Source organism: Corvus brachyrhynchos, unplaced genomic scaffold, assembly GCF_000691975.1.
Source record: "Corvus brachyrhynchos isolate BGI_N302 unplaced genomic scaffold, ASM69197v1 scaffold32, whole genome shotgun sequence".
Lineage (NCBI taxonomy): Eukaryota > Metazoa > Chordata > Aves > Passeriformes > Corvidae > Corvus > Corvus brachyrhynchos.
The window spans coordinates 14,632,682-14,651,259 of NW_008237919.1; the positions used below are offsets into that span (position 1 = coordinate 14,632,682).

Sequence of the window (18,578 nt, forward strand, 5' to 3'; positions counted from 1 at the left end):
AGAATTTCTAGAGCAACCTATTTTTACTTGCATATGAAGTATGAATCAAATGTGTGAATAGCATGAATTTATTTTATGAAGACACTCATCATTGTTTAATACCTTTACATGGTACATGACACATTTTCTGTACTTTTTAAAATCAAAATCTGTGTGCATTCTGTAATGCACACCTACCTTTGTTTTGCTTTGGAAAATAATTTTAATAGGATATAAGTTTCAATTGTGTAACTTCAATTTCATGTACTACTAAAAGCAATAATACTACATAGAACTAAATGCAAGGACTATGATTTAAAATACTCATTATTCTTCAAAACCAAATTTTAACATTTAGTGCTGAAGTAAGATTAACATTAATTCTGCTGTTATGCAGTTGGTCATGAATCTGGAGTAAATCCACCACTATCTTTGTAATAATATTCTTCAAAGTACTGCAGAAGTGTGATTCCCTTAAATATACCATTTTTTACTATGTATAATCCTGAACACTAAAATTTTTTGGGGGGAGAAGAAATTGAGTTTCTTGTAATAAGCTTTTGGTAAAGTGTCTTGTTACTACCAGGTCATTTATTAATGACAAGAAAGGTTGTAGAAAAACAAAACATAAGCTTAACAAGTTTTGAAGATTTCATAACCAGTTTCTGACCTCATTTTGACACTTGAGCAAAGAGGTCTAGAAAAAAAGTGATTTTCAAGTCTTTACTGCTGAATCTCTGCTTGAGAGCCCAGTTGATAAATAATTATCCAATTGCTACAAATTAAAACAGTCCCCTCATTTTCTGAGTATGTGCTTAGTACACATTAGAAGTTTCTGGATTTTTTGCTTGTGAGAAATCTTCTAACTTGATTAAAAGTAGGAAGGAAAAAGTTACTAATAGCATCTTTCTCTTAAAATAGTAAAAATTATAGTTGAACACAAGAAGACCAAAATTTTAAGATTAAAATATATCGACTGGGATTTAACGAAGGATTCTCTTTCTGAGCATTAAGTTATCCAAAATTATAATAAATAAACTAGTGTCGTGTACTGACAATCTTCTCAAATCAGAACCACTTAAAATGGATAGTTATGTAGTTTTTGGGGGTGTTTTTAGGATAATTTTAAATATAAGTTTTCTGTATTCCTTGACAATGATCTTCCTTGATACCAACGTGACTGCAAAAGTCATAGGTGCCTAAAAAGTTCACTCATTCTGGCAAAGTTCTGCATATCTCTGGTGATCTCACTGGTAATCAAAGATCCTGCAGCATCTTCACAGGGAAGATGAAAAACTATGGCTGCTTAGAACAAATTTACATTTTGAAAAGTATATTCCAGTGCCCCGGATTGGGTTTGCTTTTGAAGCACAGGTTGTGAGCATTTTAAAAGCTCCAGTGTTTGCTGGCCTGTGTAGTATATGTATTAACACTTCAACTAATCCTATTGAAAGAAAATTAATATGGTTTAAGAGACATGAAAATGACAGTAATTTTGGATAAATTCAGCTTGAAAATTTACCTGGGAAAGCTGTGTAGCACACGCAGCTCAGTATTTTGATTTGCAGGGAAGGCAGAAAGGTTGTGGCATTGCATGTTAGGTTGCAAGTCTATAGCTCTAATAAAAACCTTTCACAGGGTGATCAGTGCCAAAGAAAATTAATAATGAGTTTATGAACAGACCTAGATGCTGCAGATAATTTCATTAAAGTCTTCTGAGGTTGCTTTTTCAACATTGAGATCCTTTATCAGCAAAGAATATATTGCATTATCCTTTTAAAATCTTCATCTCAGGATCAGCAAAAGCTATAAAAGGAATGGGAGACATAGGGATGCTACATGGCTCAGCAGAATTGTATTCAGGTAGCTGTTTTAGCCTCAGGGAAGCTGTAGTTTTTAAGTCTTTGTTATCAGTAATAGCAGTATAAAACAGAAAGCTATAAAATAATCATGTCATTCAAAAGTTCAAAGATTTAATCATGAGCATTACAGTCACCTTTTTGAAAACCAACCTTTCATTTATTTTCTTCTCTCATGTACCCTGCACATCTGTATGAATGGATGTGCTCACTGACAAGAACCATTACCATACAGTCTTTTCGATTTTTCCAGAACTCACTGTTTATTGCCAATGTGCACAGAATTTGCCCCAAAAGCCAAAAGACTAATTTAAAGTCACAGGATTTGAAGGGAAGTATATCTAAGACCAGAAAGAATTCAGATTTTTCTGAATGAACTTTTCCTTAATTAGAATATTTGTACTTTGTTGAGACAGGAGTATTCATTTCAGATTATGTGTCTTATTTAAGGTTGGATATACTCTTGTTTATGACCATGCAAATGACTCATCAGGAGGGCACTGTAGAGATAGGTGTTTATTGCAACCCTGAAACATAAATAAACAAAAATTATAATAAAGAATAAACTATCAGTGACACCTAAAATGTCTCTGACTCTACAGGTAAATGAAGAGGTATAAGACATAAACATGTATAGCTCTAGGTATGTACAGAGATATTTTAGTATGACAGTTACAAAACTGAAGTCTAAAACCAAAGTGTTTTCACTTCCTTTTCTCTTTCTTTTTTTTTTTTTTTAATAGAAATAAGGAATGGAAATTTGAAAGCCATTTTAGGGCTGTTTTTCAGTTTGTCTCGGTACAAACAGCAGCAACATCATCAGCAACAGTACTACCAGTCTTTGGTAGAGCTACAACAGCAAGTCCCTTCAACTCCAGCTGAAATCAGCCAGTCCAAAACACACCAAGATATGCAGTCAAGGTAGGTTAAAAAGTTATTTTTCTCAGGTGTAAAAGCTTTTTATTTTTCTGTCTGAAAAAGACAAAATTTTGTATAAAAAAATAGGTTATTTAAAGAATTTTTTTAGCTATTTACACAGTGGATTCAGTGTGGTTTTTGGTAGTAAGCCCACATTTTTTGGGAGTAAAGTTAGAGCGAGAGCAGAGAACATTCCCAATTAGATTTAGTTCCAGTTTTAATTAATTGTAAGCCTTTCTTTTACTTTATTATTGATTTTTCTGCCCATTGCACAACAAGAGGCAGCTAGCACACCATGTAGTTAGTACTGGTTATTTTCATGTTTTCTTCACATACCCAGTTCCCCATACGTAAATGAACAATTTCCAATAATTAACAAAACACATGGGGAAAAGGCACAATTGTTGCTTTTGTTTGTTATAAACTCTTTTTATTCCCACACATTCCGGTTTTTGAGGGCCTAATTCTATTTGAATGTTCTTTTTAAAATGGAGAAATAGCCCTAATCTAATTGTTTCTTTTAAGGGGCAGATTTTAATTTACTTTTAAGAAAGCGAAGCACTCAGCAGAATCCAGTAATTGCTGAACTACATTGCTTTCAGACTGTATCCAAAAAGATATTTTCAGAAGGTAGTTGCTTAAAGGCTACTACAGAAGAATGAGTTTGAAACAGAAATATCTATTTACATGGAAAGAGTATTGCCAATGTATATTTTATTGGGGAAGTTAAAAAAAAATGTCAACTGTAGATCTTCATAAAGAGTTTTGTCTGTTGCTTTGTTTGGTTTAGTACTTTTTCCATTTTTTATATCCTTGTTTAAAATGTTTTTGTGGACCTACTGAACAACTGTATGTCTAGAATGTGGTAAGTCAATGATCTACATTGGATCAAAAGTATCAGACTAATATATTGACATTCTGGTTCTTAAGTCCCTTCATATATAAATTACACTTTCATTTGTATAATAAACATATTTCTTCTTCAATTGACAAAACTTTTAACACTTCAGCCTGATAGAAATCTATGTCTTGGAACTAGAAATATTTTAAAATTATGTTTTGGAGGAACGTGTCACTGATAGCATTTTAATTACCTCATTTGATGCAAAAATTAAGATACGCTTGTGTTTGGCTGGGGCATTAAAAAGTGAAATACATTTATTTTCTCTGCTACTGAAAATTAATGTCTTTGAATGCTTTCTCTGTGAAGTACAGTATTAACATGCAATCTAGGAAATTATGGTGTGGTCCTAGAAGAGTCTGACCATTCTCAACATTTTCCAAAGTTGAATTTCTGCTTTGTGAAGGATATTTAATACTGTATGAGAGGCAGTAACATCTTGTTATTCAGGAATTAAGTGTTCACAGCTTTAATCAGTGGAATTAAGATCTTTTTGTTCATAATTTAGTGAAAGAACTGAAACATTTCCTGATTTTGTAATTTACCCATGGTGAATTTTTAATTACAAAAAAATTACAGTGTTCCTTTATGCATCATGACTATTGCAAGGGTTTGTCCAAAAAAGCCTCGATAAAGCAAGTTTTTTTACTATTTGGGTGACAGTGATTGCACATGGTAGGCAAAGAGGTGATGAATCTTTTATTAAGCTTTCCATTTTAATTCCTCAAGATCTCATGGTCCTTCTGCACTTTTTTCTCCTCTTCTACGTTGCTATGTTAAAACATGCTTCAGTGTTCAAAGCAATTATTCCATATCCCAGAACCCCCACATTTATGCTTTTGTAGAGTGACATCTAAGGCTGGTTTAAAAAAAATATTACTTCCATCAGTGTGTTTTAGACCTTCCTCTTTAATCTAGGAGTTTAAAATAGTTTAATTCTTCGATTAAATTTCTATTCATAGCTATGGTTCAGTTGTAAAATATTTCTCTGTAAAAAATTAATAGACCAAGATTGATGCCATCTTTCTTCTTCCTTATCTGCAAACTGAAAGCATGTTTTTTTTCTGCTTGCTTTCCCATATACAGAAGTTTGATGCTTGTCACTATAAACTTCTGTATTGCCTGAGGAAATATGGTTTTTTCTATCCATATATTTTTCATTTAAGTTTTTAAGGATAAAGAAAGGTGCCTACTACTAAAAACTTTCTCCTGTATGAGAGGTTTCTATCTTTTACTCTAAAGGCATCTATTTAGTATTATGAGCTGCTACCAAAACACAGAGCCCTGGAACTTAGAAACAAACTGAAATACAGTTTCTTTCAATACTAATTTTCTTCTTGTTTTTTTTTTTTTTTTTCAGTTTTCACTGTTTTGAAGTAATATAAAGAAATTAGCATAAAATTATATGTCCGCTTCTAAGAAAAATGACCACATGTGAAAACAAGTTCTCCACAAATAGATAGGCATATTTAAATGTACACTGATGTGAATTCTCTGTGGTGGACTTAGCAACACTTCTTTTCATAGCAGTCATTTAATTAAATTTTTTTTTCCCCACTAAAATAAATAGTTTGAAAAATAATTTAAAAATATTTCCCAAACACCTTTTTAGTTTAAAGGTGCTACTGAGTAAATGAAAGCTTCTTTTTACACAGAAGCCAAAATATAAATCAAAGAAAGAAAAGATGATTTTGGTGACAGTCATCTTTCCTCTTGCCCACTTTTTGCTATCTAAAATGTGGACAGGTAGCTTACGTGATTCCCCAAAGTGATTTCTATGATGGCTTTCATGTCAGGTGTGTCTCAGCAATAATTATAGAAGCAACCAACATAACTGAGCTGGCTCATGATTTAGAAGGTCCTGAGGAATTCACAGGACTGCTCCATGGGACACTTGAGACCTTTAGATATATTTGGCAAAAAGTAGCTTCATACAGACACTGAGACCTAGATATTTCATTGAATGGAGAATTTTGGAAAGTGATAAAATCTGAAGTGTATATTAATGTACATCCTTCACACTGTCCATATGAAATTATTAACTCAATAGATAATCTAACTGCTATCAATCAATAATGGAGTCATTTTACTGTTTTTCTGAAGTGCTGTTGATGAAACAAGCTATTTTATCCTTTCATAGTGAATGTTAATCTTTAAGGCTATTTATTATTACACATTTATTGTGCAGGTATGCCTTTTTTTATTACTGTGTTGCAGTTATGAATATGTTTTTAAAAATTCTTGATTCTTTCCTTTTTCTAGCATTTCTAACATAACTGTGGAAAGGTTTGGTATGTAGAAGCCTTAAGGCAGAAAATCCCTTATGGTGTAGATTTTGGAAAAAATATTTGGCAAATACACGTAACGAGAGTAGCTTCCATTAAATTGACCTGTGGTCTTTTACCTAGAAATAGTTCTTTCAGGTTTTCGAAAGGAACAAGAAAAATTACCTTATTATTATGGCAGAAGCCAGATAATGACTATAGCTGCTAGCATGTGAATGGGACATGAATCTTTTTTCAATAATTGCAAAATGCTTCAAACCTAATTTGAGTACCTTTTCAAGGGTATTTTGAAAATCATCTTCTTAAACCACGGGTATTTTATTGTACCGGAAGACTCACACGTATCTACTTTGTTAGACACATGAGAAATAAAGATGTCTTTTTGATGCACTCTGTATATTTAAGTGCATTTGATATCCATGTGCTTGTATGCGTGAATACATGTAAGCAAAAGCAAAATATATACACTGAAAAAGGTGGGTGCTTTATATTGACTTAGTGCATTTTTTTAGATCTTTAATAATCAATCACATTTCATGTTGTACTTTAAGTATTTGAAACTATGTCTTAGTTTCAATTAATAACTGAGGTTATTTTAGGTTAGAATATTCTATGAGAAAAGTTATCCTCTTTGTTGCTTCCAGCTAACATATAATAAACATATTGTGTAATTTCAACTTGATTTCCTAAGAGGTAAAAAGCTGTTGTATTTCCTTTATTAAACAAATAACGAGAAAGTGATGCCCTTCACTTCTTCCAAGAGAAATACAGATTATACATGGGAGAGGGAAATACCTCTGAGAAGTCACACTGAAGATATTCAAATTACAGAGGTTGTACCATTCAAGCCTTGCTGAAGACCAAGAAAGTTTTGTCTTTGTATGTGCAGAGCTAGCATCTCCTTATTTAAAAAACTGGTCCTGCAGCTGATGGTGACGGTGATGATGATGATGGTGATGATGATGAAGATGATACTCATCCTCATTTGCAGATTATGATGTCCTCAGTAATGATCAGTCTGTGATTATTACTGTGTCTGAATCCATTCCGTGTGCCACTAAAGACAAGCTACTTTATACAGTGTTTGAGCCCTTTGTCAACAAAACTGAAACCGACACCAAATTATATTAGGACTCTACAGGCTTCATACAGAGGTTGCTTTGCTAAGCCAGGGGAAGGTTATAATCAGAATATCACAAGACTGGACAGATTAGGTTTGTGCAGAAATGGGGAATTCAGGAGACTAATTCAGGAGTCTAGTTGTCCTTGGGTGACTAGGAGGCAATACAGACCAGGAATGTAATTAAACCAATTTCTGGAGGAACCTCTCTTCCCTAAGTGCAAAGTTTGCATGGGAGGATAATGAATCTTCTTTCACAGGCTCCTTACAAGGTTATGCATAACTGGTCAGTGTGGCAATACTCTAACATTCCTATTCCCATGTAATCTGTGACCAACATCAGAATTGTGAAAACTATGCACACAGAAGGCAAGCAAGATTCTTCTTTTGAAAGAGTATCATTAGCCTGTCTAATCCTACAGCCAACAGCAACATTTCAAATTAAATGTAAAAAGAATGAAGGAAGTTGATTCATGGTAAGTGAAATTGCCTTGTAAAAAGCATACTTTCTTTATGGATGATCATAGTTTTGTACCAGTAATAATAAAAACTTTGAAATTATTAGACCATCAGTGAAAAAATCTGTGGCGAATAATTAATGGTAACCAAAGACAAAGAATAGTTTTAGATGCGATTTCTGATTTCTTTTTACCCTAAAATTTCCTATATTCTTTCATGACTAACTGTGGGAATTGAATACTTCGAAATCTGAAAACTTATGACTTTTTTGCGGCTCTGAGATTTATTTTAAAAAATACAGTGCTGGTGGCCTTATTTATATCTGTCAGTACAGATAGATGACAACAATGGCTACATTATATTTTTATGCTTCGCTTTGCTAGTGGATTCCATTATCAGAGCAATACATCTGTGGTGATGATCTTTCAACCACCCAGATACTAAGAGAAAACACATGTGGATGAAAGAAGTTCTGTCTCATTTACAGATTAGACAGTAACTGGTTTCAGTAAGCTGTCAGAAAAATTCCCCTAGACAGACAAACTATTTTATCACGTACAGGAATGATGAGCACAGCTTGAGGTCCAGATGTATTTTGTTAAATTTGTTATATTAAAAGTGCACCCTGGTTTTTGTGGGCATATAAACAAAGTTAGGTAGCTGATTTCTATAGGGAGTTGCATATATAACTACTGCAAGGAAGAGGGTTTCATGTTGCCAGCTGCTCAGAAGTACTAGGGAAGAAATTAAGCATATTGGACACAGAGCTTGTGCTGTGTGAAATACAGTAATGAAAATGTAGTTGTTATGGTTATGAATTGAAATAGATCCATGTCAGAATAGTAGCAATCTGCATAGCAATCTTGATTACATCACTCTGTTTAGAAAAAGGCCGTCATTTAAATATTCTCAAGGATTAAAATATGGTTGCAGCAGTCGACATCAAGTGCATGGCACTGACATAGGCTAGAAACTGGAAGGTGTACATAGTTGTGTGTCTTCCTTGGTTAACAGATAGGAAAGTGATGGAACAAGTCCCTTTGCTGTCCTTAGCTCTTGCCATTGCTAGTCGCTTGGTTTTGGTGAAGGGAAATGGGTAGGTAGTTCCTGCTTTTTCCACTACAGAATCATTATCAAATCACTGAAGAGAAGAAAAATTAGGAAAATATTTGTTTCTTCTTTCTGTTCTCTGTTTACTATTAAGGGTCTAAGCAAACAAAGCACTATTCATCTAATCTATGTATTTTTATGTGTCTGGGAGATAATGCAGAATGAGTTGCTTAATGTGATTGTTACAGGATCTGCAGGAAGCTGACCTTCAAATGGCCCTTAGATATTTAGTTTTATTTTAACCTTTTATTTTACCTTGCACGTCAGCTTTGTCCCCGTTTTGTTCTACTCCCCAAAGATACAATCATTATAGTCCTCAAGGTTCCCAATGATAGGAACATCAGAAACAAAGTTTTCGTCATATTTGTCCTGAAGTTAAAGTAAATAAAGAATTTAGTATGTCTCAGTGGCAAATGACTAACCTGCCTAATAACCTTCACACAGAAGACAGAACAAAGCAGTAGTAAGAAGGTATTTCTCATATACTTCTTCCCTGTAACCCATCCTCTCTAAGAAGATATCTAACATTTCTTAAGCTTCAAATAATGGGAGAAAGGGTGTTTCAAGGTGACATTCAGGTTAATTAAAATTTTAAGAAATTAAATTATAAAGTATTTTTAGTCTCTCAATAGGATTTCAGATTTTTTTAAACTGTTCATCTCCCATTTGACCATTTCACTACCAATCCTTCATAAACTGCTTGTATGTTTTACCTTCTTACATGCTTCTGTGGGCTGGATCCTTGAAACTTGTCCTTTGCTGATTGGTATCTCCCCTTGTTTGTTACACACCATTTTATCTCCTTGCAAAGTATCTGCTGTATGTCTGAACATTTTCTTTAGGAACCTGTGACATGTAGTTACACTGATTTCTTCTGTTTATGAATTACCTCTGCTCAAGAACGATATTTTTCCCTGCCTCCTCTTTTGTTTGCAGTTCAAAATGCAACTGTCATCTTTTCACATTATCTGTTCTTGCAGTTTTCCAAAGAGTGTTTTAAATCAGTTTAATGGCAATTTTCATTTTGTACATTTCAAATATTCTCATAGTCTGGCCTGTGTCACCCTTGCCACTCTTTACTTTTATATGTCAGTTTTGATGCACTTTGGCCATAATTTTCACTGTTGCTAATCCAGATCATGTAGAATTTAATGGGTAGTGTTCCATTCATCCTTGTAGCACTTAAATACAATCTTTTATATATTCCCTTTTGAAGGAATAGAAGATTTATAATGAAGTTATTTTCCCTTAAGACATTCTTTGCTGTTCTACCCTCACTCTCTACTGAGATTCATTAGTTCTTCTCATTCTCTGAAAATGAAATCTGATGCAAATGTCCATACATTTATTACTTTCCCAGACCTGTCACCTATTTAATTCTGATGTCTTGTGAACATTGGAGATTGCCTATAATTATTTGTATATGGCAAATAAAATTCCAACATGTGTAAAATGCAAGGGTAGCTATATTAAATTAGTGCAATCTTCTTTTTTTTCTTTTTTTTTGTTGTTGTTGTTGTTGTTGTTGTATGAGTCCATTTTTACCTATTAGGAAGTAAAATGTTCCTTTTTGTTCCTATATATTCTTTAATAAATTCCTTTATACCAATGTGTGGCCCAGTCTTTTCCTTGCATTCTTAGATTTATTTAAGTCATAGTTTTATATTTGTACTGCTACTTTCTTTGCTTCTGTCAGTCCTTTTTATCAACTGTTATCTCTTACTATTTTCACAGACTGTGCAACAAATTTGATAGTCTACATATTGTGGTTTTGCAGGTGTCAGTTAATGAAATAACATTACAGTTAGAAGCTGTGGAGGCAATTACTTTCTCTCTTCATTTACCAAAAAAACTCCAAAATCAAAATCTGTATAAATTCTAAAGAAGCATAGCCAGTGCTGTTTGGCAATGATTGTCTGTGGAAAATAGATTAAAATAGAAGTGAAAAAAAAAAAAGATTTTTTTATATTTAAAATTCACCAGGCTTACAGGAATTTATTTGTGTTTTGAAAATACTTAAGGGAAAATAGCTGAAATACTGGTAGAATCTTTTGTATTTTCTTTATATTACAAAGCTCTTTACCATTTTAAAGTCAATGGGGAGACCAAACAAAATGCTTACAAATGTATTTTACTACTGTCAGTAGAAACAGTTAACCATGTGATAATTTTTTGACTGACACAGGTTTATATCCCAGTCATACATTAGGATGTGTTATGAATGTGGATTTTCTGGAAATCTATGCAAAGATTCAAGAGATAATTAGCATAGATTTGAAGAAGTAAGAGCATCAGCATTTCTGTCACCTGCATTTCCATTCCCTCTAGGAAAAAACTTTATTACAGTTTTATTGTATCAAACTGAAGCTGAATGGTGGCATATGATTCTGTGCAGATACTCTGATATAATTTTGTTCAAGTATAAGATCATAAATGGTATGGAGATAAGGTCATAAAAGGGTACAGTCAGTCCCTAAGGGCCTAATCCTAGTTCTGGCAGCATGCTGTTATCCACTTGTCCAATTTGTTCAGAGAAAAAAAGTAAGGTTTAAAAGACAGCATTTTAGGTGTGCTACAGGTTAGGCTAAGCACAGTAGCTAAGTAGCACAGTGTCCTAAACTGCAACACACGGTTATTGCTAGCCATCCATTTTGTTTCTTTAATGTTGTGATTCCTGTACTCCTTCATTAAATTCCACAAAATACCTATACTACAATACGGGGACCAAAGCAGGAAAGCTATGGTCACTGTGGCAGACGATTCATTCTTATTACAAGTCTCTGTATTCTGCAAGAACATAAATATTGATGCAAAACTGGGTTATCTGCATTTTGCTTTATGAGTTGTGAACAATAGGAAAACATTGAAAACATAGTTTTACTTGTACCTCCAAGCATGAATCATTTGGAGACAGACTTCTTGAATAAGATGCCAGAAGTTCAAAGAGCGGAAAGGAGAAATGTCCTACTAATTTAGAACAGATGACAGGGTATGAGCTAGGACTGCCTGAGCCATAGACATTTCCTCTTGTGAATGAAAAAATGAATGTGTGTTCATGTGTCAGATATACACAGATAAAATACCTCTATCTATAAAGTACACATTCATATATAACATTTATATAAATGTTAAATGTTAACTTATTTACAAATTAATAAATACGTATAGATATAGATAAATGTAGATATATAGATGCATATATGTAGATATAGCCATATATTAATTCACCAAGACTGGGCTAACAAGGGAAAAGAAATGTCTGAAAAATATTGTTTGTACAGAAATTCAATTTTTTGGTTTCTTCCTCAGTGTTCCTTGCCTATATATTTGGGGAATCAGGGATCTTCTACCTGCCCAAACTGTTTTATATGGTGAGAAGCCTGGAAACTTTTGTTTCCTGTGGCATCTTTCCAGGCACACTTGGAATTTGGACAGGTAGACCTTAGAATATTATCTCTTGTGCTTTTCAACCAGTAGGATGATGAGCTTCCAAGTAGCTTATTAAAAAAAATAAAATACAATAAAAAAGAAAAAAATGGTGCACAGTGCAACTGAGACCTTTTGGGGAAAATTTTACATTGAAAAAGCATTCTTTTTAAACTAGTCTTTTTTCAGAGAATCATTCTAATATAAAAGTCTTGAACAGCTCTGGAGTGCATTCACACTAGAGATTAAATGTACTTTATAAGATCAATAGCATATTAAAATTCAAGTATGCTAGTAAGGAAGAAAGAGTTTGATTGTATACTACAAACCCCTTTGCCTTTTTCTAATTTTAACATAGTGCATAGCTGGCATTTTAGAACCACCATGTGACTCTTAACATTATAGGAAAATGACAGTGTGATGTAACATGAACCTTTTGATCCTTTGGAAGACTTAATAAAAAGTAGATGATATTCAGGGTGTCACTGCATGGGTTACTTTTTGAAGAAGGAGGTTAAAATATTTTTAGCTTGATTCATGTTCTGTTCAGGTTTATCAAAGCTTCATCCTTCAGCTTTATGTGTTAACCCACTTTCAAGGACCTGCTTTTTTTCTGACATACTACACTGTATGGCAACAAGACAGACTTTCTGGTAGTTTAATCCATTGTCAAACAATCTGTTGCCTTCCTTCTTCGTAGAATCATAGAATGATTTAGGTTGGAAAAGACCTGTAAGTTCATGAAGTCCAATTGCTAGGACCCAGTGCCACCAAGTCCACTACTAAAACCTGTCCCTAAGTGCCACATAAAGTCATTTTGTATTGTAGCTTATATTGATTTCCTAGTTTCCTCAACACCTTGTAGGACCATTTTGTAACTGTGTCCTCCCTGCAAATGAATGACCTCTCTCAGTTCCCCATCCTGATGGATCATGGTGGATAGGTCCCCAATGCAGCTGACTGTGCTGCACAGCCATGTGGCACTGTGCAGAGTCCTGGTTCCTGCAACCAGTCAGCACAATACAGACGTTCATACAGGTGTTCTCCATCAGCACCTCGGGGTCAGCAACATCACTGTCCTTTCTTCTCAATGCTACCTCAGCTACCTCTGTGCTAGATTGCCTTTCTGGACAGTCTAAGGATGTTTATTCCATTTTCTCACAGCAAAAGAAATTTCCCAGTTGTCACCATTTCATATCTGCTGTGTTGACTAGTGTTTCCCTGGTTTGTAAGACAAAATATTGATGACTTCCACCTGGAAGACAGAGTTCAGATTATTTCTAGGGATTTGATATCAGATGTCTATATGCCATTTTACCTGTTTTGGACAGGATTTATTTCACTTCTGCTGTGTGTTATTTGGAAGAGGAGAGCTAAGCATGATGCGTGGTCCTCTGTACATGGTGTAGATGATTGCCGATATGAGTATCCTGACAGTGGAAAGGGTTCTGGTAGCAGACTACTGAGAACCAGAGGCTTTCAAAATCCCCTTTTCCAGCCCTCTGACAAGTAAAACCTTCCTCATCCTGAATGCTGTAGCATTAAAATGATACTGTCTGATCTGTTCAAATCCATTTACTGCTTTATTGAAGACACGTACGTACAATATCATGGTGTGGATTTGTAAGCATTAAAAATAACTGTTTTAAGTGAAACGGGTTTATTTTCCTGACTGACAGATACTACCCACAGACAATTATCTGGCAGGACAGAGGGCAGTAGGTAAATATTTGTTTATACATTTAGAAGAATGGCTAGACTAAAGTCTAGTCTGCAACAGTGTTGCAGTTCACATCTGGAAAAGTGAGGCCAGCAACTGGGAAATGCATCCATGCAAAGCTTTCATGGGCCCAGGACATCCAGAATTAATTGAGAAGGAAAACCTAAAGTCATTAGGAACTTGATGCATCTGCTTTAAATTATCTTTTTGCCTTTCTTTTGTCACATTACTTTGGAAAATAAATTTATTCAGTCACAGTGGAAATCATGCTTTACAAATCGTGTATTACTGACATTGATACTTTCATCAATGCCTTTCAAGCCTGTCTGGAAAGTTTGAAAGCAGTCTATAGGCTGATGTTTCATGAATTTGCTGGTGGGTGGAGTCTCAACTAACAGGCAAAGAAGGAAAGCATTCTAGCAAGCATTATCAGATAGGTATTTATGTATTTATTGCTATTTAAAGTCTGTGGGCTAGCTTATCAACACTGAGATTAAGGGTTCTGATCTTTCCATTTACTCTGGAATGTGTTGTTTGAGGTAGAAATGCTGTGATACACTAAGGCTCTGCATCCTATTCACTCTGCTTTCCCATCTTATTTTCTGTGTTGATTGTACTGTGTATCATTCCACCTTTTACAGCATAAATGCACTAAGGTTTTATCTGACATGCAATTTTTCTCACAAATGTCTTATTTTAGTCAACTCAGATAACCAGCTATTCATTTGTAGATTCCTTCATTTTAAGTATGTTGGAAAAAGAAGATGAAAGATCTCATCTCAAAAGATGGACTATTATGCCAGGCACAAATGTAGCAAATTCAGTAAAACAACCTATGTCACATTTGCATTGTAAGTCCAGACATTATTAAGACATATAGCTGCAAGTGAAATATAATACAATGCACTAAAAACTAGATAGATAAAAATACATAAAGTGAAATTATTATAAAATTTTTTTGATATTATTATAAGTAATTATAATATCCACAGAAGCTATGGTCATATAAAAAAGCAATTTGTCAGCATTACTGTGAAGATATATGTCAGAGAATTGAATGCTGCTTTTACATATTGAATGATTCCTTTTTGCCCATTAAAGACTGAAGTACTCTCCTTTTTTTTATATTCATCATGTGCAAATGTGCCATTTTTAATTGGCAGGAACAGAGGCAGCTCTGAACCCTTTGTTGGGGTTTAATTTGTTAAAGTAGCAATAATCCCACATCCCATTCCAGTCTCACGTTGTCCCTTGGCTTATGCTTTCTTCTTGCCCCTTTTCAGCACTGCAGTGCTAAGAAAGGGAAGACTTTTCTTACCTGACAACTTCTCCCATCTGGTTTACACTCATGCTGGCTGCTTCAGTGGACTGGCAGAAATTGCTTAACACCGTTCTGTAGACTCAACACCAGCAGGTGCTTTGAATATGTGGTGCCAGTCTGTAAAGCTGGGACTAGAGCCCTGTGGTTTCTGCTGCTACTCAGAAGAATTTCTGGAAGATTCAGAACTTTGAGAAACAAAAGAAATCTGTGACTATCAGAGTTTCTGCTTACTCAGTTGTCCATGACTTCCTTAATAATTCAAGGAGTTTGATGTTGTGATTGCACCTGGCTTAGGTACCTGTCTACAGCTTTAGACTGTGTGGATCCCAAAGGATGCACCTGTTTATGGAAACTGAAATTACCTATCAGAAAGCTGTACCTTGGCCATATATTTTACATATCCCCTATGCAAATGTCTAAAAGATTAGAGGAAATAATTTGCTGTCTAGTAATGCCAGGTTGCTGGGTGTCAAAAGGAACACACAGTTTTTAGCCCTATAGTGTAGCATGTCTTCTGTTGCAGAAATGCTACGTGGATGCCTTAATAGACAAAGGTGCATTTTCCTGTGGAATTTCACAGTGAGTTTAAGCACATGCCAGGGCTTTCTTAATGCAGCCTCTTGATACATTGCCTGGGTCACCACATATGTGACCTGTGCTGTAACAGTAAAAAAATTTGTGACAGGGTGCTTCTTCCATATAGCTCTACTGTCAGGAGAGTCACCTTGCTTTAACAGGAATTTTTCTGAATCCACGTTGAATTTGGTATAGCAGATCTGTTCCTAACAGCCCTACTGTGAATACAGTCAGGTTGCTGGGGAGACCAGTAGGTGTGTATTTGTGCTTAGTGCTTTTCATGGGGGAAAAAAAAAGGGCACAATGTTTTAAAGTAAATTCTGTGTGAATTGAGCTATAATTCAGGAATTCAGTGGAAATTTGCTCGCTTTTTCTGTTAATAAGATAATTTCTAGCAAATGAGACATTTTATAACAGTATCCATTGTTTCATAATCTGTTCATTGCATCTCTCATAAAAATATGCATGTTTACATTGTTTCATATTGTTGCCAGTTAATTTGTGTTTTCTATCCATGTTCGATTTGCATTCATTAACTCATAGTTTGCTGGTAAGTGTATTCTTTCTATACATATTCAAAGAAATTCTTTAATTCAATTTCTCTGTTTCTTCTCATACAGTCTCACAGCCAGATATGCAACTCAGTCTAATCACAGTGGAATTGCAACCAGTCAAAAAAAGGCTTCTAGGTCAGTTAAATATCTCTAATTTATTGCTTGTTAGTGATACTCAAGCAAGTATATGCCCATTGATATTTTATCCTTTGGACTTAAGCAGACACTAAACAATGTGTAAATTTTTTATGTGTGCAAGCTTTGCGATGGTGAGCTTTGCCACAGAAAAGCCTTGTATTAATTGGCTTTTGGCCAGTTGGCTGATTTGTACCATATATTAGCAATATTTCTGGTTGTTATGTATCCTGCATCTTTGTATTCTGCATGTAAAATATTGGATGTGAAGGATTAGTTGGTGATTTTAGTGCTCTGTTCTTTCTGGCTCAATTCCGGACTTTAGTCATGAGTGAAAAGAAGTTTGGGAGTCCACCTCAGTTCCCACTAGATGTTTTGCAAATATAACAAACCAACCTGAAAGTTTGAGTTCACAGAGTTGAGTTAATGCAGAAGCAAAATAGAGCAGAAAAAAAGAATGACTTCCAAGACTTCTGCTCCATCAAGAGTAGCCTGCACACAGTCCCCATGAATGAGAGGCTTTGTTTTCGCAGTGAATTTGACAGAGCTGTGTGTAGGAGCTGACTTGTTTCAGATTTTGTCAGTATTTTTAGTCTGTCATTTCAATGAGCACTAAAATCTACAAGCCAGATTGTAGAAAAAAGAAGCTGAGGTCTAAAGCTTACTCTTTTTTCTAGCTTTCTTTTTTTTTTTTTTTTTTTTTTTTTTTTTTTTTTTTTTTTTTTTTTTTTTTTTTTTTTTTTTTTTTTTTTTTTTTTTTTTTTTTTTTTTTTTTTTTTTTTTTTTTTTTGGGGTGTGGGGGGGAATAATCAACATGTTCATTAATTATACCTTTGCTGTACAGTTCATTGGTGAGACCAATGAACTCTAAATTGCATCATCTACAATAAAGATTGCGTTTCGCAGTACGGAACACTAACACGATGCGAGTTGCTGGTGATAGCTTGAAAGGAGCTACACCACGGTCCGGTTGCTTCGCACCTGCATTTATAGGTCTTTGTTTTCCTTATTGCTGATGCTCCTGTCTTGTCCACATTCAACATGTCAAGGTTAACAGTCTTATTGTCTAATACTTTAAATCTGTGGCAGTGTTTCCGAAGCCTGTTCAGAGGTATGTGACTTGTCCCTTACTTGTTATACTCTTCTTTGCATTTCCTTAGCTGCTTAACATGATTCTGCAAGAGCAATTTAAAACCTGAATTCAATTAAAAAAGTCAGCAAATGAAGTAAACTGGAAAGTGTGTAGAGAAAATGACCTCATGCATAATGTGCTCATTGTGGCAAGTTCTTGAATTCTGGCATGCAGAATATATGCAGAACTATTTTGTATTTTAACAGAACAGATGAGTTTCTAGTGTTGCACATGCCTTTTCATTGTTTTTGTCATTACCTCTGACAAATGATCTCAGGGCTCTTACTGCCTGTCAAATTAGGGTAATGAGAAGGAGAAAATGGATTTTTAAGTTTGTTTGAGTGCATTTTTCAGGGAACAGAAGATCACTCGAATTCATGGGTCACGGTAAAGGTTAGCATGCGTACAGCTGCAGAGCAGAGACAGTCTGCTCTGGGCTCGGCGCAGAGACTAGCAGCGCAGGCTGGCGGCCAGAATGAGACATAAAAATAATTAGTGGATTAGTTCTCTGAGGTTTAAACTGGTAAAGAAAGAGAATATGGATCTGTTTACATATGTTTGCAAATGAAAATAAAATTATTTGAACATTTCTGTTATGCCAGTATATTAAACAAACAAAAAAAACTTTGGAAGAAATCAACTGTTTTTTACTTCTTTGTAATGTGATTTTGTTCCTTCCTTCTGATGCTGCTCTTTCATAATAAAGTGAAACTAACAGAATTTGATAACTCTGGTATAATTTGCACTGCCATTATTCAAATCATTCCAATAAGCAAGAAACAGAATAGAGATGCTCTTCTCCTATGGCCAAAGTCTATGACTGATTTGAACAGTTAATTTTGTCTAAGAAATAACAGAACTGGAAAGGATTGGGGGTGCCCACAAAGGTGCTTCGGAAAGTTTGAAGTAGGCATGTAATTAAGGTATTTTACAGCATAAAAGAGATTTAAAAAGATGCAGGCTTACACATGCCAGAAACAAGAATCTACATTTTTTTCCTTAGCACAGCCACACAGTAAGGTTCAGATGGTGGCAGCAGATACTAAGAAATGCGCTGTATAGTCTACATTATGTACTTCCATC

At 34.7% G+C, this 18,578-nt stretch overlaps 1 protein-coding gene across 9 annotated transcripts in view; it reads left to right on the plus strand.

Moving 5' to 3' along the window:
* Positions 1–18,578, plus strand: part of NAV3 (neuron navigator 3) — a 525,470-nt gene that overhangs the window by 366,839 nt on the left and 140,053 nt on the right. For 7 of the 9 annotated variants that reach the window (XM_017733278.1, XM_017733271.1, XM_017733273.1 and 4 more), the window contains 2 exons: positions 2,582–2,759; positions 16,295–16,363. In XM_017733278.1, the coding sequence (XP_017588767.1) occupies positions 2,582–2,759; positions 16,295–16,363 (247 nt within the window). The remainder of the gene's footprint in view (positions 1–2,581; positions 2,760–16,294; positions 16,364–18,578) is intronic. The other 2 variants (XM_017733276.1, XM_017733277.1) reach the window with 1 other exon arrangement.